The sequence below is a fragment of the Dunckerocampus dactyliophorus genome, chromosome 6 (genome assembly GCF_027744805.1).
Source record: "Dunckerocampus dactyliophorus isolate RoL2022-P2 chromosome 6, RoL_Ddac_1.1, whole genome shotgun sequence".
In the NCBI taxonomy this organism is placed as follows: domain Eukaryota; kingdom Metazoa; phylum Chordata; class Actinopteri; order Syngnathiformes; family Syngnathidae; genus Dunckerocampus; species Dunckerocampus dactyliophorus.
This window is the reverse complement of record NC_072824.1, coordinates 32,553,179-32,574,618: the sequence shown is the minus strand read 5'-3', so window position 1 is coordinate 32,574,618 and position 21,440 is coordinate 32,553,179. Positions and strand designations below refer to the sequence as shown.

General features: G+C 43.2%; 1 protein-coding gene across 8 annotated transcripts; it reads right to left on the bottom strand.

The window, feature by feature from the left end:
- Positions 1 to 2,007: 2,007 nt before the first annotated feature.
- On the bottom strand, positions 2,008 to 21,165 carry LOC129182260 (oxysterol-binding protein 1-like). 8 transcript variants are annotated; one of them, XM_054778124.1, is made up of 21 exons: positions 21,067 to 21,165; positions 20,459 to 20,641; positions 20,041 to 20,237; positions 19,804 to 19,963; positions 18,883 to 18,994; positions 18,610 to 18,808; positions 18,428 to 18,542; positions 17,055 to 17,118; positions 16,808 to 16,969; positions 16,494 to 16,739; positions 14,456 to 14,576; positions 14,267 to 14,370; positions 14,082 to 14,177; positions 12,808 to 12,992; positions 12,510 to 12,739; positions 12,375 to 12,413; positions 12,223 to 12,270; positions 9,865 to 9,897; positions 9,743 to 9,781; positions 7,252 to 7,423; positions 2,012 to 7,162 (listed from the first exon to the last, which is right to left on the bottom strand). In XM_054778124.1, the coding sequence occupies exons 2-20, from the start codon at positions 20,602 to 20,604 to the stop codon at positions 7,281 to 7,283; spliced, it is 2,439 nt and encodes an 812-aa protein (XP_054634099.1). In that variant the 5' UTR covers positions 20,605 to 20,641; positions 21,067 to 21,165; the 3' UTR covers positions 2,012 to 7,162; positions 7,252 to 7,280. The 8 variants fall into 8 exon arrangements, with proteins under 8 accessions (XP_054634105.1, XP_054634100.1, XP_054634099.1 ...); XM_054778125.1 differs by lacking the exon at positions 21,067 to 21,165 and adding an exon at positions 20,897 to 21,054 and having other exon boundaries at positions 2,011 to 7,423; XM_054778123.1 differs by having other exon boundaries at positions 2,012 to 7,423.
- Between the last annotated feature and the right edge of the window lie 275 nt (positions 21,166 to 21,440).

Sequence of the window (21,440 nt, the reverse complement as noted above, 5' to 3'; positions counted from 1 at the left end):
TATGTGTACTGTCTATCTGTAGAACTCATTCTTTTTAATGATCTGCGCGAAGTTGGTGATTCATGCAAACCGTGACTGCAACCGGGAAATAATCTCAGCCTTGTTCACCGTCGTTTTCTTAGAAGAACCACGTCCAGTACTACAAGTGAAGTTTCTGGTCACACTTTACAATAAGGTACACAAAAATACAGCAATTACTGAGTAACTAATGACTAAGGCACATACATTTAGAGGAACTAATGAATAACTAATGAGTAGTGGTTAGGGTTAGGTAGGTTCGTTCCTCATTAATTACTCTCATTTTGTGTACTTTATTGTAAAGTGTTACCAAGTTTTCCAACTGAGTTAATATCACTAGCCAAACTAGAAGCAAAACAGAGGCAGTGACCGACACAACACGAGCCGTTTACGGCTTTGTCTTGTCAAATGCACGGCGTACGTTACGAATCCAGTTTACCAAGGAACTTTAGATACGAACCGAAATAGAGGCGAGCTGAGCAAAACCCGTCCGGAGCGGAGGCAGTGACCGTTTTCAACTCTGTCTTGCCAATTGCACGGTGTACGTTACGAAGCAAGTTTACCAACTAACTTTAAACGTCATACAAACCGAAATAGAGACGAGCTGAGGGAAACTACTTGGAGCAATGTGAGGTGGAGTCAAGCCACTGTTTATGTGTGAAACAGTGAGGCGCCAGTTGCAGCCTGCAGCAGGTCTGTTTCAGGAGGGGCACTCGAGCGTGAAGAGTGAATACATAAGTTGGTACCCAATGATGATTTTCCTTCAGCACGAGTACGGATCACGATGAGCTGTACTCGCTTCATGCTTGTACTCGGCAAAAACGCATTATCTGTAACGTAACCCGTCTAAAATGAGTATCTGGCTCAGCCCTGGAAAAAAGCATAACCTTGTAGGAGAGACATTTCCATCAGTGACCGCAGCAACTAACCGGAACTATGTTCCTCCTCACCGAAATCCGACCAGAACTCCGCTAACGGGACAAAGTGGTGGGTTAAGTCATCACTGATGCACTACACTTCCGATGGGGATGTCATCCAACTTCATGTCAAGAAATCTGAACTATCCCTTTAAAGAGGCACATTTTTGGCAATGTGAACCACATAAAAAATCAGATTTGAACAAAAAAAATTGGAATTGGGCCTCCTACCCTGCAGTGTGAATGTAGCCTTTGTCTCGGTGGGTGGAGGCGGGGCCACTAGCATACACACAAGACAGCAGAAGTGTGTAGTCTCGTGAGGAGCAATCCAAGGCAATATAGTAGAAATGTAATTAGTAGATTGCAATATATTATATTTTTCATTGTACTTTTACTTTAAAAGTAATGTTAAAATCTCGTCTCGTGAACCGAGTGTCTCGATCAGCCACCGATTAGTATCGACCAATTTCCGTGAGGAACGTAGAGATGTCAAACGCTACTCGATTGAGTCTGCGCTATCAGACAACGAAACGTAACGAAATAATTAAGCCACAATTGCAGTCCAGTATGTAGATACACTTTGGATTTTGTAAAGGAGATGCTCTAAATAAGTCGCTCGCTGTTTGTAGGATATGTGAAGGTCAACTGAAATACCACGGCAACATGACAAACCTCTCCACCCACCAAGGTGCCACAGGATTTCACACAACACTGACCGTCCAGGCACCACCTGCGGTGTTCCCGCGGCAGCAGCAGCGCAAGGTAACGTCAGCTCTGCAGAAGCCTCGGGTCTCGCCAGCATGTTTAGGCAGATACTAGGCCAAAACTGGAATTGTTGTTTACTTGTTTATATCCAAAATTAATTTACACCTGATTCCCTTACAAAGACAACAGAAATCCAGGAAACTTCACCTGCACTGTCCAGTATACACGTATTTATTTCACACGCACACTAGTTGAATTTTTGGCTAAAAAGTTACTGAATTGTTTCGGATCGTATCGTTCTAAATGAACCAATATAGTTCTTGAACCATAACGGCAACTGCAAATACATGCCATGAAAACTTTCTGGTGGCGGTCGGCATTCAAAGAACAAACACTTGAGGGAGTACGGTGAGTATTCAAGGCTCACGGTGTGCTCATCAGTCAACGCACATACAGTATGTGCATGACGGTCAGAAGGCTAAGCAAATAAGCCGAAAAACTATTGAATTGATCGGACAAGATTAGCAGCCTTTCTCAGCGGTGGAAGACACCAAGTTTGCTGATTGCTCTCTCACTTGGAGCCCACCTACGTGCCACCTGCAAGTCCCGCTAGAGCTGCGCCAATGTACTCTCACATCAAAGTCTCCTTCAAGAAGTCGTCTCACCCTCTGGAAATTTCACCAGTGAAAAATGTTCTCATGAAAAAGTAAGTGAAATATGATTTTGTCTAAATTAAAGTGATTTTATTGTTCCTTTTTCACATCATATAGCCAATAGCAGGGGTGCAGCCAGCAATTCTGGGCCATAACGTTAAAAAAAAAAAAAAAAAAATCACCCTTAAAAAAAGGGTTATTTTATTTTAAAAAATATATATATATATTTATTATTAAAATTTTATTTAAAACATTTTTTAATGATTAATTACTTATTTTTTGGGCCCCCTGGCTGTTAGGGGAATTGTCCTAACTTTTCCCCTTACACGACACCCCTGGCCAATAGCACTCATCATAAATAAATAGAATAAAAAAAAAATTAATCCATGTTATCGGTGTGCGTATTGGCTGATTTCACTCATGGATGATCGGTATCGGAATCGGCAGCATAAAACCTTGATCGGAGCATCCCTAGTTGTAACAGCCAACTTATCACACGTAAGCCCCCAAAACAACAACACAAAAAAAAGACAAACCCAAAGAAACAAGACGCACAAAATGTATCACCGTCACGTTCAAGTCTCACTTGTATGTCAGCTGTACTAGTTTTAGTTAGTATTACTACGTCCTGCATCTCTGTGGAAAAATATTTGCAACATCAAGGTTGGGAATCCATTTTTTTTAAGTACACTTAAAATATTAAGAGAAAAAAAAGTCAACTCTACGAATGAACTATCCCAACCTTCATTCCGTTTACCGACCCGTATCGCCGGGTAAGGAATCCCACCGCACTTCCTCCACCAAACTTTGGATTGAAACTAGCATTAGCAATCACCTAAAGCCTCTCATTCCGTTTTAAGGAGGGGGTGGGGGTAGTGCAAAAGGTGTAACATTCCAGCACAGGATCCTTCCTTTTTTTTTGTTGAAAAACTGAAAACAGGGATACAGCTCCGTTATAAAACTGTTGTTTCATGTCGGGGAATAAAATATCTTCACAAATGTTTGGATTTAATAACTTTTCAAGGCAAACTCTGTACTCGGTACAAGCAGGAATCTGGTATTTGATGTACAAATGATTGTTAAACCTTCTATTTTTACTATCTGCTATTGACTCTGAAAACTGTAAAATGTAAAATGTACAAACGGACACAGTTCAAGCCAAAATGATTCATGTCTAAAAAATCCCCCATCAATATTGAATGCGTTGACTTGGTTATCTGTTGGCTGGGCATGACAGCAAAAACATGGCAAAAGACAATTTGTGTTCGACAAATGATGAAAATTATTTGTGGCTTTCATTTTTTTTTTTACAAGATGAAAATGATTCATATCCCTTATCATATTGGACAGTTTTGAGGAAAGACGATCTAATCGATCCTGGCAACTCCTGGCGTGAGCTATAGTAGAGCAGGGGTTTTCAAAGTCGGATTTTCCGTATTTGAATATTTTCTGCCCACGCCCAGACATGTTTATTCTCAACATAGGAACTCCAAATCATTTCATCTGGCCTTTAATCACAACTGGTAGCAGGTTTGACAAAATAAGTCTTTATTTTTCTCAAGCTGTTGCACTTCCCCCCGAAGTCTTCTGGCGCCTCGCACTTAGAAAGCGGATCCAAAGCATTTGGCTATATGAGGGGGTGTCCCTTACCTTTTTCCAGCATTGGCCACATATGTGAAAAATGAAAGGACCCATTTTTTATTTTTAGCATCAACATTTGCTATTTTTTTCCCTGCATTTTCCAAATATTAAAACTTTTTTCAAGTACATTTTCTTCTCGTAATATTATCCTATAAAATCATTCCAGTAATGACTTTTTTTCTCCAACCTAATTTTCCAAAAAGGACAATTTTATTTTGTTTTGTGTCTCCTAACTTTGCCACTTTAAATAGATTCATTTACTTTCATTTTCTTCTTCAATATTTCAACTCTAAAATGACATTCTTCTTCCACATAAAATTAGTCTATTTTCATACAATGCAACTCCCCCCCCCATTAGAAAACAACTTTATTATCCTAAAATTACTGTTTTCTTCATTTCTGCATTTTTTCCCCAACTATTTCAACTTTCTTCTTAATGAATTTTCTTGTAATTATGATTTTATTAACATTGAAGTTTGACTTCCCAAATTATAACGTTTTCCCCAACGTAATTTTCCAAAAATGACAACTTTTTTTTGTTTTGTTTGTTTCGCATAACATTGCAACATTACTCCTTCCGGAGCCACCACCTTATCATGGTGAAGGAGTTTGCGTGTCCCAGTGATCCGAGGAGCTGTCGGGGGCTTTTACACCCCTGGTAGGGTCACCCGTGCCAAACAGGTTTTAGGGGACGGACCAGACAAAGAGTGGCTCAACAGACCCCAATGAAGAGACAACTTCGGACTAAGATTGAGCTCGCGTTTGAGCTCGCCAAGAGCACGGTGGCCTTTGAGCCTGCAGGGATGTCCAATAATGAACTCCCTTGTTTGCTCCTCCCAGCCCCCCATCCAGACAGCTACCAGGCGCTGTGGTTTGAGAAGATTGACGACGTCTAGTTAGGAGACACCCTGCACGTCTACAAGGGGGGCTACTGGGAGACCAAGGACACCGGTGTGTGGGACATGTGCCCGGACATCTTCTGACGGACACAACCCCCCCCCGGAGCCAGGCCTGGAGGTGGGGCACAATGGGGAGCGTCTGATGGCCCGGCCTGCACCCATGGGGTCCGGCCGGGCACAGCCCGAAGAGGCAACATGGGTCCCCTCTCCCATGAACTCACCACTCAAAGGGGTCAGATGCAGAGTGAGCTGGGTGGCAGCCTAAGGCAGGGGCCTTGGTGGTCCCATCCTCGGTTGCAGAAGCTAGCTCTTGGCACGTGGAGTGTCACCTCTCTGGTGGGGTAGGAGCCTGAGCTGGTGGGTGAGGTGGAGATGTTCCGGCTAGATATACTGCAGTGAAACTCACCTCAACGCACAGCAAAGGCTCTGGAACCAGTCCTCTTGAGGGGTTGGTCTTTATTCCACTCTGGCGTTGCCAGCAGTGAGAGGCGACGGGCAGGGGTGGCAATTCTTGTTGCCCCCCAGCTCAGGGCCTGTAGGTTGGAGTTTAACCCGGTGAACGAGAGAGTAATTTTGCTTCGCCTTCGGGTGGGGGGGCGGCTCCTGACTGTTGTTTGTTCTTATGCGCCAAACAGTAGTTCAGAATACCTTGGGGGATTCCCTTGTTCTGTTGGGGGACTTCAACGCTCACGTTGGCGGTGAAAGTGAGACCTGGACAGGTGTGATTGGGAGGAACGGCCCCCCTGATCTGAATCTGAGCGCGGTTTTGTTATTGGACTTCTGTGCTCGTCACAGATTGTCCATAACAAACACCATGTTCCAGCATAAGGGTGTTCATACGTGCACCTGGCACCAGGACACCCTGGGCCGCAGTTCGATGATCGACTTTGTGGTCGTGTCGTCTGACTTGCGGCCACATGTTTAGGACACTTTGGTGAAGAGAGGGGCGGAGCTGTCAACCCATCACCACCTGGTGGGGAGTTGGCTCCGATGGTGGGGAAGGATGCCGGCTGGACCTGGCAGGCCTAAACGTATTGTGAGGGTCTGCTGGGAATGTCAGAAGGAGACGGGAGAGCTTTGACCATGTTCTGAGGGAAGCGGCAGACATAGAGTCTGAGTGGGCCATGCTCCATGCCTCCCTTGTCGAGGCAGCTGATTGGAGCTGTGGCCGTAAGTTGGTCTGGGCCAGTTGCGGCGGTAATCCCAGAACCCGTTGGTGGACACCAGACACCATGGGACTCGGGAGGCAGCTGACTGGTACCAGCAGGCCAAGCGGTCTTGTGTCTCTGCCGGTCGCTGAGGCAAATACTCAGACATGTGAGGAGTTCGGAGAAGCCACGGAAAACGACTTCCGGACGGCTTCTAAGATATTCTGGACCACCAGCCGCCGTCTCAGGTGGGGGAAGCAGTGCATGGTCAACACTGTGTATGGTGGGGATGTTGTGCTGCTGCCCTGGACTCCAGATGTTGTGGACCGGTGGAAGGAATACTTCGAAGACCGCCTCAATCCCACCGACAACTCTTCCATTGAGGAAGCAGTGCCGGGGGACTCTCCTATCTCGAGGGCTGGGCCCCGGGGGTGGATGAGATCCGCCGACAGGTTTGTTCTCGTTAGAATCCAACTTTTTTCTCATAATATTTTGACTTTTTTATTAAAATGACAGCTGTCTTCTTAATTACTGCAGATTTTTTCCCCAATTATTTCAACTTTCTTGTTACTGAATTTTCTTCTTGTAATTATGACTTTACTCCTATAATATTTTGACCTTATTCCCATAATATTATAACTCTTTCTCCAACTTAATTTTCCAAAAATGAATGCTTTATTTTGTTGTGTTTGTCATATTCCGACTTTCTTCAATATTTAAACTTGATATTCTTATAAAATTATGACTTTTTCTCGTTAGATTACAACTTTTTTCTCTTATCCTTTTACTTTATTCTTGTAAAAATGATTGCTGATTTTTCCATTTTTAATGTTTTTTTAAAAAAGTTTTCTTTATAAATGATATTTTTCCAGCCGCAATTGGCCCCGGGCCGCACTTTGGACACAACTACATATGCCTGTGATGATAAATAAAAGATATTAATGACTATGAATTCTTTTGTCACATTTTAGTGTCATTTCCAGCTGAAATACAGCACATAAAAAGCCATGAATCATTTGGAGCTTTTCGTGTTCATGCATGTTTTGGATGATTGGTGCTAAAGCGAACGCAGCGTTCATTCAACTTTGGCTTGTGTGCTTGGTGTTCCCACAAAGTACGTGGGGTTTACTGTGGCGGTGTGGAGCCCGGAAAACACACAATCGCATCCTGAGAGGGAAAATCTGCTGAAAAACAACAAACACAAAAAGATGGCGCTCAGTTCAGTTCAATGATGAGCGCGTGACTCGTCGTTAAGGTGGAAGCTTCGCACCGTCTTCACGCCTGCTGAGGTTGTGTCCGTCAGAAGATGTCCGGGCACATGTCCCACACACCGGTGTCCTTGGTCTCCCAGTAGCCCCCTTTGTAGACGTGCAGGGTGTCTCCTGACTTGGCGTCGTCAATCTTCTCAAACCACAGCGCCTGGTAGCTGTCTGGATGGGGGGCTGGGAGGAGCAAACAAGGGAGTTCATTATTGGACATCCCTGCAGGGTCAAAGGCCACCGTGCTCTGGGCGAGCTCAAACGCTTGCCTGGTTTTGCACAGATCCTCCAAAATGGCTGCATTTATTCACCAGTACCTTTCACACAGAACCTAAAGAAATGTGTGTGCTTCCACACGACAACGCAGCATCTCACTATTAATTTGTTACAATAATAATTACCCCTTTCACGCAAATAGTCTGCAAAACTGCTATGTCTGAGCCACGGCATGGCATTAATCGCTCAGTGCCTTTTACACAGAACCCAGCCAAGTGGCGTAATACTGCCACGACAGTGTGTGCTTTCACACAGCGGCACGGGATCCCACTAGAAATACTACTACTAATAATGAGGGAAAGGCTTCTTGAGACGTCATCTGTACTTCTGTGAAGAAGGTGTCGGACGTTTCGCTCCTCATCCGAAGAGCTTCATCAGCGAACTAACAAGTGCTGGTAACCTAGGCCTTAAATACAGTAAGAGTGGACGGAATTGGTGTGCCAACACCCTCCTCCAATTGGTTCCCTACACTTGTTAGTTCGCTGACGAAGCTCTTCGGATGAGGAGCGAAACGTCCGACACATTCGTCACAGAAGTACAGATGACGTCTCAAGAAGCCTTTCCCTCGTTGGACAACTCCTGTACAACTGAGAGCCTACACAGACATACTACTAATAATAATGATAATAGCATATAGCTTATTTCACCATCAGAGACGGCATTTATTCCCCCTTGCATTTTATTCAGAACCCTTTCACACAGAGGGAGTGTCCGGGCTCCAAAAACACAGTGCGCCTCAAGGCGGAAAACGGCCGTGTCAATGTTATCCCTCTGTTTTGTGACGGCTTATACAGGCAGTGTGAAGAAAGGGGTTCCCTTGGACGGTAGAGCCAACAGGTGATATGCTCTTATACAGTGGTGTGAAAAAGTGTTTGCCCCCTTCCTGATTTCTTATTTTTGTGCATGTTTGCAACACTTAAATGTTTCAGATCATCAAACAAATTTAAATATTAGTCAATGACAACACAACTGAACACAACAGGCAGTTTTTAAATGAAACCCTTTATTAATAAGGGAGAAAAAAATACCCAAACCTACATGACCCTGTGTGAAAAAGTGATTGCCCCCTAAAGCTAATAAGTGGTTGGGCCCCCTTAGCAGCAACAACTGCAATCAAGTGTTTGCCATAACTTGCAATGAGTCTCTTCCAGCGCTGGGGAGCAATTTTGCAGAATTGTCATTCAGTCAAATTGGAGGCTTTTCCAGCATGAAGCGCATTTCTAAGGTCATGCCACAGCATCTCAATAGGATTTAGGTCAGGACTTGGACTTCATCTATTCAGAGGTGGACTTGCTGGTGTGTTTTGGATCATTGTCCTGCTGCAGAACCCAAGTTGCTTTCAGCTTGAGGTCACCAACAGATGTCCGGACATTCTTCTTCAGGATTTTTTGGTCGACAGCAGAATTCATGGTTCCATTTATCACAGCAAGTCTTTCAGGTCCTGAAGCAGCAAAACAGCCCCAGACTATCACACTACCACCACCATATTTTACTGTTGCTATGATGTTCTTTTTCTGAAATACTGTGTTACTTTTACACCAGATGTAATGGGACACACACCTTCCAAAAAGTTCAACTCTGTCTCGTCAGACCACAGAGTATTTTTCCAAAGGTCTTGGGAATGAATCATCAAGATGTTTTTTGGCAAAATTTAAATGAGCCAGCAGTGGTTTTCGTCTTGGAACGATTTTTGCCCAGTGTCTTTCTTATGATGGAGTCATGAACACTGACCTTAACTGAGGCAAGTGAGGCCTGCAGTTCTTTGGATGTTGTTATGGGGTCTTTTGTGACCTCTTGGATGAGTCTTCGCTGCGGTCTTGGGGTCATTTTAGTTGGCCGGCCACTCCTGGGAAGGTTCACCACTGGTCCAAGTTTTCGTCACTTGTGGATAATGGCTCTCACTGTGGTTTGCTGAAGTTCCAAAGCTTTAGAAATGGCTTTATAACCTTTTCCACACTGATAGATCTCAATTCATGTCAGTTAAGATATGTTTTAACATTTTGAATTTGGATTTTTTTTTTTCTCCCTTAATAATACAAAGTTTCATTGTTGTCATTGACTAATATTTACATTTGTTCAATGTTCTGAAACATTGAGTGTGTCAAACATGGAAAAAAAAAATTACTCAGGAAGGGAGCAAACAGTTTTCACACCTCTGTATGTACTACTGTGTCAACCAACCAATCTATCTAGCTATAGATCTATACATCTATATATGTTACTTGCTTTTGGGGGGGACTCCACAAGAAGCTTCACTGCCTTCCACTGAGAAACAAAGAAACATGTTCAGCAGATGTTTTTGGTTTTATATACTACACACTACTAGCTGTTGAGTCAAGGATACTTGCTTTGACAGGATGCGGGTGCTTCTCCGTGAGAGGCTGAAATAATGAAGGGAAATGAAAAATGGCAGTTGAGGGACATTAAATAAAAAAGTTGAGCAGGCGGGTGATTGCACACGTAAGAGAAAGAGGACATTATATAGACTCACATGCTAGCATTGGGAGAGTTCCATGTTGTTTCTTGTTTTACTTCCTGTTGTACAGTATGCACTGTGGTCTCATCAATGTAACATTGCTGCCACCTAGTGACCAGTGTACAACACTACATACCACAATGTGTCTGTCTTTCAATGTATTTTTTTATGTCTTATACTGTAGTTGCATTTTAGTTCATTTAGTCGTTTTAATGAAAATGCTTCATTTAGGCCATAAATACATAAATTGCTTATTTTTTCCTCTGCCAAGCACAGCACGGAGCTTATATTTTCAAAAAATGGTCAGCGCACTTGGGGGGAAAAAAAATACAGGGCAAGTTTCCAACAGGGTCTAGAAAATTTCAAAGACTGATGACAATATGGAGGAAACTATGGTGCTTGGCGGAGGTCTGCGCTGTCTGAGTGCTTCTCTGGTTTGACTTATAATAGGCCGTAGTCAACCACGAAACAGCATGATTTATTAGCTAATATATTTTGAAAATATTGTCTTTAAAAAAAATCCTCATGACTGAAAGCTCTTGTCTGTGTGGTAATGACTGGCTTTTCAACAGACCAATGCTGCACTTCACAATGGACTCATTCCAGATGAGCCCATCACTCTTTTGGACCATCCTGCGTGTTCCCCTGATATAAATCCAATGAAGAACATTTGGGGATGGATGGCAAGAGAAGTTTATCAAAATGGACATCAGTTCCAGACAGTGGATGCCCTCCATGAAGCCATCTTCACCCCCTGGAGCAACATTCCCTCTAGCCTCCTGGAAACACTAACACAAAGCATGACGCCTTTTTTCATCATTTTATTTCTATTTTAGGGGGGTTTCTGTTTTTTTTTTAGCTATTGTCTTAAAATTTTGATCAGCTGATGAACAGCATATTTCACTGTAATGCTTGTTTGCAATAAATGGCTTACTCAAAAAATGTTTTGTCACACTCATTTCTTGTTTTTGCATTTTGAAGCTCTACTCAAACCTCATTAAGATCCAACAGTGCACAATGTGCATTCTTACCGTTTTTCACTTGCTCTTTTTGATCCGTGTGTTGTGTTATTACTAACACATTTTAGAAAGAACGTGAAGGGGCAAAGCCAGTGGCGAGGAATGACTGTATGCAGGAAATGACTGTAAATGTGCTATTCAATGACCCGCCGCGTCTTCTATAGTCGGTGGGTGCGTGGTCTATTCATATTTTCCATGGTAACATCAATATGAAGTGGTCTGCGGAGGTGGGGCAGTGTACTGCAGCTGTGAATCCAGCAGAGGGCGTTGTCTGACACGGCAATTCACTCAACATGTTCCAACAGGAAGATGCTGTGATGAGACGATATGTTGTGCAACTGCACGTTTTATACAATACTGTATGTACGTGTGAGAGGCATACTACAGGGTTTCTACTGTAGTGTCAAAAACAGACGTGTTTGCTAGTCATGAGGGAAATGGCAGGGATTTACCGTCATCGCCAGGTCAAAAGACCGCTTGTGGCTGTAGGCAACCTCCTGATGTAGTTTTTGTAAACTCAGCAAAAGGGCAGTGGCTGCATTATTTAGCTCTGCATGTGCTTTAAAATGTCGCTACTCAACTACTACTACTACTACTCGGTGTGGAAGTTGTGTGTTACACTCGCTGTGCTGTTGTTTACAATCAACTTATCCCTCTGAATGCCAACTCGGCAGTTTGCTCCTTATAGCCATTACAACATTGGTTCTGTTGCCGCTGTGTTGTGCAACATACTTGTTCATACGTGACCATGTGGTCTAATAGATCTGAATTTTCCTTCCCACTTTCTCATACACCCCAAAGCATTATTAAAGCTACGAAAACAAATGCAACATGTGCAACGGACGGCTAGAATTAGAGCATTCACGGTCATTTTCTCCACATCGTTGACTGTAAATGCGTTTCTCCATCTCAACAATATTCAAGAAATGTCAGAACTTAACCCAAACTGAAGAAAAAGCATTTTTCTTGCCCCAAAGACAGAAACCGCTCTCACTGAAATGTCTAAAGCAGGGGTGTCCAAATGTTTCTCCAGCGAGGGCTACATCGTGAATATTATATATATATTTTATTTTTTTACATTGTGCCACGGGCCAATAAAAAAAATAGCCGCGGGTCACAAATGGCCCCCGGGCCTCACTTTGGACACCCCTGGCCTAAAGGCTAGACGGCACATCTAACAAAGTGTGTTACGTGATATGTATGATACTTGCTTTCATCAGAAACCTCACTGTCTTCCGTTTCGGCCTCGTCTGCATCAGCTAGAAGGTGAAATGTGAGGACGTGAGGACAGAGTGAGCAAAGAAAGAGCACGTAGAAGACAACGACGCACACAAGGAGGCATGGAGAGGAGGTGATTACTTGCTTTTTAAAGGTGAGTCGCTGGTAGGTTCCTGGGTGGAAGCTTTGTGTTGAGACAAGAGACGAGCAGATAGAATACACAAGGAGAAGACTGAAGACCAATAGTGTGTCCAAAACAATGGCGCCTTGTCTTTCTTACCATCCTCTGGTGCGTGGGCCGCCTTGACCACCTCCCTTTCCCTCTCCCGGCGGGCCGTCCGCTGCTTCTCCTCCAGCCTCTGTTTCTCGGCGTTGGCCTCATCCCAGTGCCCGTCCTCCATCAGCCGCTGGTCAGGCCGCCGTCGGCTGTCGGTGGGCGCCACCCCCTCTTCGGGCTCGTTGAGCGTCAGGGCCAGTGAGGAGAAGAAGTACATGGTCTCTGCTCCCTCACTGCGGTGAGACACCAGTTGATTATACGCCAACGTGTTTCGCTTAAGCTTTGTGAAAAGCAAACGTACGGCAACGGGTTTTTCCTCCAGATTTCTTTGGCTTTGAGAGTCTGGTAGACGGTTCTCTGTTTGCCCTCGGCGCCGTTCTCGCTCTTGCTGCTCTGCATGATCCTGGAGAACTCCATCTTCTCATCCCAGGTGCCCGACAGCACGTAATGCGCCTTTCCGTCCTTGTCTGTCACCACGCCCGTCACCTACGAGACAAAACACGGCGTTTACTTACACAAGCCAGAACCTCATCGGGCAATTGTTAGTCACGGAGGATGGATACAAGCTGGTATTTTAAAAGCTGTTTAGGAGTGATCCACATGCGCGATTTGCTCTGGTTTAAAGACAACATGTAATAAGATCCTAAATGAGCACATTTGACACATTCCCCCTGTTATAAATCAATTGGATTTTAATGGATCACCTTACCCACCATTTAAAAAAACATATATAAAAGGTTGAGTTGCTAACAAAAATTAACAAATTGACAAAGCCACAGAGACAAAAATATAACTTTGACGGTAAAGGCAAAATCTTAATATGAATATCAAACAAAATTAACTATAATAAAAGATATTAAAATAAATAATAAACCTATATACTGTAAGTAAAAAAATGCATATTTTTCAAATAAATAACATACGTAATATAAAAATTTTAAAAATAAAATTATAACAACATATATTTTAAAATAAATTAACCTTATAAACCTATGCATGTTTTTAAATATATTTTTTTTTAAACAAAAGTAAATTTTAAAAGGCTATGGAGCTCCATTTTTTGACAAATGTGCAAAAGGTAAACTCTCAGAAGATAAATAATGAAAATATTAATATAATAAAACTACTTTTGAAAACTGTAAGTTTAATAAACAAAAGAAATATTTGTATATTTTATACATCAATGTAGGCTTTTAAAAAATAGAAAAAAATATATATTTATGTTTTATTGTATATATTAAAAAAAATTATATTATATTTTATTTCTTTTAACATTTTTTAGGTTTCATTTTGTCCCTTACATAGTCAAGTAATTACTTTGAAGAACTGGGATCATTTTTTTTATGGTGTCATTGTGTGGACTGTGACTGAAACCCAAGGAAAATGAAGGAAAATCTAAGTATTGTTAAAAAAAAGAACACACACACACACACACACACAAAAACATAAAATCTTGGCAGAGGTAATGAACAGAAAGGAGTGCAGGTAATACAAATTTAATTCAACACAGATCCCAAAAGCAACTGTACTAATGATAGAATAAACTTCACTGGATAGAATCGTGTGGTGAATGACCTTTCTTGGCACGTCTCTAGAGAAGTAACTGTAGGGAGCAAACTTCAGGTGGCAGTGATCCCCCGTCTTGTGGTTGACCACATCGATCTCCCCTGACTGGAGAGAGAAAAGGAGTATTCTATGAAACCCTGCACAAAGAGCTACGGACTGTGTTTTATTCGAAGGAGCATCGGCTTGTACGATACCTGATCGATCCATAACTTGCCCACAATAATATTGTGTATTGTTGTGGTGACTTTCTTCCAAGAGTAATGGTTGTTGCTCTTGGCAAACATGCAGTGGATTGAACCTAAGCAGAGATGCAATGAATATATACAAAATACATACACTGTGTATACATACACACACACACACACACACACACACATACTCACCCAGAGGCATGACGGACAAATATTTTCCTCGAAACTTGCTGGCCAAGGTGATTTCTTGTCTGAGAGTCCAGCCTTTTTCAGAGAAGGCGTGGTGGGCTGCGGCGGGCGGGTGGTGGCTGACCTGAGAGGTGCAAGTCACTTTTCTGGAAATTTTGCTTGACTTTTCAGTGAAAAATACGTCGTTCCTCACTACATGGTGGTTGGAACACTGCTCCCCTCACTCTCTTGTGGGTTTTCAAAAATGAATCAATAAACGATCGCCGTTTCGTGGTTGAGTACAGCCTATTATTAGTTTAAAAAAAAAACACATATTTAAGCAAATTGTATTTATTCTTGCATGTTCAAGCATAAAAATGGCTAAATGAACTAACTGAATTAATAAAAATACAAATACAAGGCAGTTTAAATACAATTGCGAATGTAGTATTCTGCATTGGCCACTAGGTGTCAGTAAATGTTCAGTGAGACAGGCACTAGACTCCTCACCAAGGTTGCCTAGGGAACACATTTACTGTGACATTGCTGGAGCAGGAGTTTTATTTACATCTTAATCTTATTTTGTCTACTATATTAGGTAATACCTGTGCCATTTAAAGCCGCCATTACAATACACTGATGTATGAAGTACGCTGGAAGTACGTCTAGAATAAAACAAGGAACTGCTAACAGGTGAGTGTGTTACCTTATTTATGTCTAATATGTCTTATTTTCTCTGATTATATCTACTATATTGGGCAAGACAAACGTAAATGTAACTATAGCGATGTTATTTCATGTCTAGAGGGCTCTAATAACGTTCAAAACCCTATTTAGATGATCGTAAACAGGTTTTCTATGCCATAACTATGAAAATATTTCATTTATTAGTATTGAATCCTACTTCGCGGAATTTCAGCTATCGCGTCGGGTCTGGAACCAATTAACAGGCATAAACGAGGGGCGACAGCGCATGGATCTTCGTGGCAGAAGTCAGGCACGCAAGAGGTGCTTGGTATCTACGAGGGGGCTGAAAATGAAGGTTTCAGGATTCAGTACACAGGTGACATCCCCTATTTTGCAGAAGTGACTTTTTAAAAGTCATCCCAAATTCTCAAATACACGTAAAGTGAGGAAATAACACACATTTTGTTGCATAAAATACATCTGACTTTCATAGATGTAAGTCTATTCATTTCCAAGATAATGAATTTTAAAGGCAGCTCCTACGCTCTGTCGTCCCAGTAAGGCAGCCGGTCAGCATACTGTTTTCTGCACATCGCATGTAAACATTACGATTGTTTTTGAAACTTTTTGGAGAAAATGCCAGGAATCTGTGTCACACGAGAGTGCAGGACTGGCACAGCTGACAGTGTTCATCTTTTTAATTGGCCGTGATATCAAAGTGGTCGCTGTTATGCTCGGCGCATTTCAACAAAGGAGGACGTTTACAGCATTTCCAGAGAGCTGTGGGATACAAGATACAAGGGAGCTGTGTCCACTACCTAGCATTACATATCCCGCTGTGACTTCTACGTTTAAAGAGGAAAACCTGAGAGCAGCTTCAGACACCAAGTCCGCCACTGAGCCTTCTCTAAAAAAGGAAGATAATAAAAGTAAAAGGCCAGGCTTTGCTACACATTTTAAAATGATGCCTGGAGCTCTGCCAACTATACATCAGGCATGGCAGCTGTAAGTTTGATCATATTGTTTTTCTTCAGCAAATAGGTGAACCTAGCATGATGTTGCTGTTAAAATGTAATGTTAGCACTTTAGCATCACATAGCCATGCTAGTTTGTGTCCTCCTGTGCTACTCCTGAATGTTACTACGTTGTATGTGATATATGGCATCTGTTACACTGGACGAGTGCAAAGACACAATAGCACCTCTTGGAGACACGCACTCAGTCGGAGACTAGCACAGCTCATGAGGATTTAATAGGGCATGTTCCCAGTAGGGCTTACTAAAAACACCTTTTTACAGTGTAAATTCCAGCATCAAGACTAACTCACTTCCAGTACACTACTGTGGCACCAGTTCTAGGTTAGTTTGGGCTGTACCTGCTCACAGAGGGAACGATAGCCACACTCCCTCAGGCGATCCAGCTCAAAGGTTTCTCCCAGCAGAGGGTTGAAGGGTTTTCCAGTGCGGTGGACGGTAGTGGAGTAGGAGGAAACAGTGAAGGCCGCCACATAGCACATCTGCTCCAGAGCGCTCTGGCACTTTGCCGCCTTGTCCAGCAACTCGTAGTACTCCAGGTCCTCAGACAGACGTTGCAACATGGAGAGAGGCTCGTTGAAGTTCACCTGGAGAGGACAGCGAGTGGTGCTTAGGAAGCTTCTGTGCTTACATGAACAGTGCAAAGGTGTCTTACAGGCATTGGTATCTTTGACAGCTCCTTTCCAATGCAGTTCTTCATGATGCTCCACAAGTTAAGGTAATAGTTGGGCTTGTCGGGGATGCGAGTCCGCCTTTGTCTGACAGGCTCCATGGACTGCGGGGACTCTGGGCTGGAGGCCATCGACAACTCGTCAAACTGGAGACGGAGAAGGAGTCACTACACCAGGAAGGAACAAATGCAAACGCTATACTTGCTTTGAATAGAAATCAAATGAACACACGTTTACTGACTGGTCGTCCATTCCGGTCTCATTGCTGAATCCGCTTATATTGCTGCCAGATCTCCTGTAAAATAGGAACGCCTCGGGGTCAATGAGGCTGGCTAGTGATGTTTCAAAGACGGCCCCATTAAATGTTGCTGACACCGTAAGTATTTATGATTTTAACAACATCAAATGGAGTAAATCTCAAATGTAATGTAAACAACATGCACGCTATAAATGCAGTGGCAAAAACTGTAATGTTAAACCAGATTTCATCCAGACCTGATCCACATTGTGTATTTAGCAGCAACAGAAATGAAACTTAAAAAATAAATAACAGAAATTCTGGTGTATAAGCCGCTACTTTTTTCTTAAACTTGGAACCCTGCGGTTTATACAGCGGTGCGGCCAATTTATGGCTGAATTCTAACCTTGTGACATCACCTTTGCTTCAGAACTACTACCAACTGCTTATATGCTGTGCCGCTCGCGAGTCAGTGAGGAAACGGTGGCCACTCACAAGCTATTAGTGCACTCACAGCAAGCTTGTCAACTCATTGGAAGTCAGTACATATAACGGTCTGATTCACGGTGTCATCTTTCAAAGAACACTTTACTGACAACACTGAATTCGGCACAAATATATAAACATGCCCCAATATAACTTTAAAAATAAAATAAAATTTTTAAAAAACATTTGAAAGTTTTCCCATATTCAACATATTCACTGGGGCCGGCAATGACATCCTCTTCCCTCTTTTTGCTTTGGCCTCTGGATCCTCCTGCTCCCTCTAGTGGAGAGATGTAGCATTGCAGTCATTTTCTAAGCATTCTAAGCTCTCCTCCAATGAAATGGGTTTTCTCACATTAAATGCATGATGGGAACACTTTAAAATGTTGGGTTTTTTTCATATAAAACATATAAAAATTGATACATGTTTCTATATTAAAATTATTCAGTATTAATATTAAAAATACCTGCAGTGCACCAGTAACTTCTCCTTTCTCCCTGGCATTTTAGAGGCGACGTACTCCGTGTCGAGAGCCATCTGCCAGGGCTTTGAAGATAGAACTTACCACTCTAAATAGCCTTTTCTTTCGCTGTTTCTGCTCAATATTTGTTCCCGCTTGTGGCTCCACATCCACCGCTGTGTTTCCTCAAACTACGGTGTGGGCCGAGGGTCAAAACAGGATGTGCGTACGTTAATCACGCGTGAAAAAAAATAGTGCCGTTAATGGAATGTTCCATTAACACGTAGTTTGACAGCCCTAATTTATTTATTTTGTAATGATTCCATCTGGCCCTCAGTGTCTGCTGAGAAAAATGTAAATGTAATTGAGGATGCCTGCCCTAGAGTGAAAAAGGGTTTAGGAGGTGCTGTGCTTGTGACCTGTGATATTTTGGGTCGGCAGGGACTGTGATGAACTCCGCTGGGTCCTCCATGGCGTCAAAGAACACAATGTTGTCATCCTCGTCACTGGAGTCTCCTTTTCCTGAAAGCGCACCTTGGAGCATAGATGGCGTTTAGTGAGGTGAATGAAAGGCCTTGGAGGAGGTCAAGGAAAAGCGCACCTTTGCTACCTGAGGTGGGGTTGCTGTACGACGACGGGAGCACTGTTGCTCCCCGAAATGCTCTCTCCAAGTGGTTGTGCTGCTTAGCCAGCTGTTCCAGAGTCTCCTCCAGCCTGACCCGCTGGTCCCTCTCCAGCTGTAAGGCCTTCTGCCAGCGCTTGCTGTGGTTCTGAGCCAGGGACAAGAAGTCTCGGCATGCCTTGGGAGAGCGGAAGGCCGACAGGTCAGCTCGTCGCATCCCTTTTGTGGTGTCGACAGGAGGCGGCGACTTACGTTGATCATTGCATTGGACGTGATTCGGAATAGCGTCGCCCGCTCGGTCACTTGTCTAATCTTCTCGCCCATGTCCGCTCCGGGCTGGATCCCCTCCAGTTCTGACAAAGACCTGTTTGTGGAATCATTCCAACAAAGTACATAGACCTAAGTGCTAAATTACTCACATTTGGAGTTGAAGTGACTCTTATTGGCAAGCATTTTACAGAAAGGAAACATTGATATACAGTACAGGGTGAAAAATTGATATCACTCTCACAAACGGCAGGCAAGTTCCACACAGCAGACATGTTTGTTTTGGGTTTGGCATGCTTGCGTAGTGTGAAGGAAAGCAGGCAGGGGACGATCCCTACAGGCTGTAGGCTGCAATAGTACCAGCCGGAGGTGATGCTAGCTGGAGGTGATCAGCGATGAAAGTCACTAATCAGCATATACCGATCATGATCATGTGCTTTTTCATGGAAATCAGCCGATACTAACCGTGGCCAAACGGTCGGAGCATCCCTACTCTGTACAGTAGTAAACTCTGCTTCTTACCACATCTCATACGCACATACCACAACTGGCTTGGTCGCGCATTTGTTAGGCAACTGTTCGTCAATAGAGTGAGAGATTAGATGTACAATGAGATGTCAATTATCTCTAAAATCAGTGCACGCTTACATGAAGCCTGGGAAACAGAATGTTTTGGGTTTTTTTTATCCGCCCACGCGTGCAAGAGTGTCTACCAACACCTGTAAGTCAATAACTTTGTGACTGTTGTTAAATAAGGTTTAGACCATGTCACACTCATTTCTTACGATACAAACCAATAAAGCTCCGTTTTACCAGACAATTATGCAAATTAGATAATGTGTTCTAGTGTCAGTCCCAGCTGAAAGATACACATTCAACACATAAAAAATGCACTTTAATGCTTACCTTTGTAGGGCAGATCCATGCTTGACAATGAGATCGTTGCAGGTATTGAGGTCCTCCACCTTGCTGCTGAGTGTGCGCAGTGTAGATTGGATTTCTAAGGTACGCCCGCTGCCGTGTCCTGATGTAGGGGGCGCTGAGGGACTGTCTTCACATGAGTCATCTGCAGGGGAGGCCAGAGTGGTTAATTAATGCATGACCTTGTTGTATCTGATACATTTGCAAGCAGCGTTTGCTCACCGGATTCGTTCCCTGTGTGGAAGGCCAGCTCCAGGGCGGTGATCCAGCGCTGGCGCTCCACCTCCGAGTTGGCCTTCAGGTGGTAGGTCTGTGCGCCCCCATTGGAAATGACGAAATTGCACGAGTCCTCCACAACAATGTTGGCCGTGGCCAGGTTGATGGTGCCGCGGCACGTGTGGCCCATCTCTGCCTGGGTCCTGTGGGCGACACAATTGTTGATTTTTATGTCATTGGTGTATACTATCATGGTTGCTGAAACATAAAATTACTGATGTCGCCTTGGCTTATACTGTGCATCACTAATACACACAAAGCAACTGAAGCGCCTCTGAACATCTCTTGGCTGAAGCGAGATGGCCACAATACCATTGAATGCCCTTTATTTACATGATTATAACATAGTAGCTGAGTGGTCTACCTGTAATATGAGAGGAGTCCATTACTAAGAACAAACCAGCGTCTCTGGTAGCCTTTGATATAGTTGGTCCATTTGAACAGCCAGCCCTTGTACGTGTCCCCTGGGGTGGGAGTAGGGGGTTTGGAGGGCTTGGGCTCTGATGACATCACTGCAGCCTGCTGTTTCACCTGGTGACCTTAGAGCCTGGGGGGGTATTGAGAATAATGCATTGTATGTACTTACAGTCAGTATCATTAAGACACATGACGACACTGGGCTATGAGCATTCCACACACGGAAGCAAAGTGACTGTTCCATACACTTCATCATTCAATACATGACTGAAGAAATGCATTTTAAGATACGGACGGAGAAACTGGCAACGATCGTTCAAAAAAAGTAACGTGTCAATATTTTACGCTTTCGGATTAAACGACAAGTGAAATATAAAAGTCTTACACAGTTGCGTCAGGTGGTGACAGGAGCGAAACGTCCGTTTAGCTAACGTACTCGCAGCAGTTTCCGGCAGGAAAATATTTTTTAGTTTTGTTAAAGAGAGTTGGTGTTGTCGCGATGGATTAAAAAATATATTTGTTGCGTTTTGTCGAGCAAAGAATTCATTGAGTTACCTCAAGGAAGAGGACGCCAAATGAAATGAAGGCATCAAATCTCCTTAAAACTCTCTGGCCGCCACTAAGCTTTGCTAGCTAAACAGGAAGTGGTCATCCGAGCGGACACGTCGGAGGTGACAACCGTTTCGATTAAGCAAGGAGACATAGTTATCACGTTACAAACTTAATTATATTTTGTGACATTTGTACAAACTCGACATCTTTCAACATCATTTCTTGTGGAAAGAGCGTTTTCCCCTTTACTTCAATTTTATAACAGCTTTGTATTTACTTTTCCTTCCAACATTGCCACGACTTTAATGGTCCGATGATCCCCGTCGACAATCTAATTTTGGTTCCGCCGACGTGAGGCCACTTCGTGCGGTTCATGA

Coding starts and splice junctions, on each gene's coding strand:
- LOC129182260 (XM_054778123.1), bottom strand. CDS start 20,604: ATGTCATCAGAGCCCAAGCCCTCCAAACCCCCTACTCCCACCCCAGGG. Junction 18,543..18,609: donor CCCCACCTCAGGTAGCAAAG/GTGCGCTTTTCC, acceptor CTATGCTCCAAG/GTGCGCTTTCAGGAAAAGGA. Junction 12,271..12,374: donor CAGCGACTCACCTTTAAAAA/GCAAGTAATCAC, acceptor TTCACCTTCTAG/CTGATGCAGACGAGGCCGAA.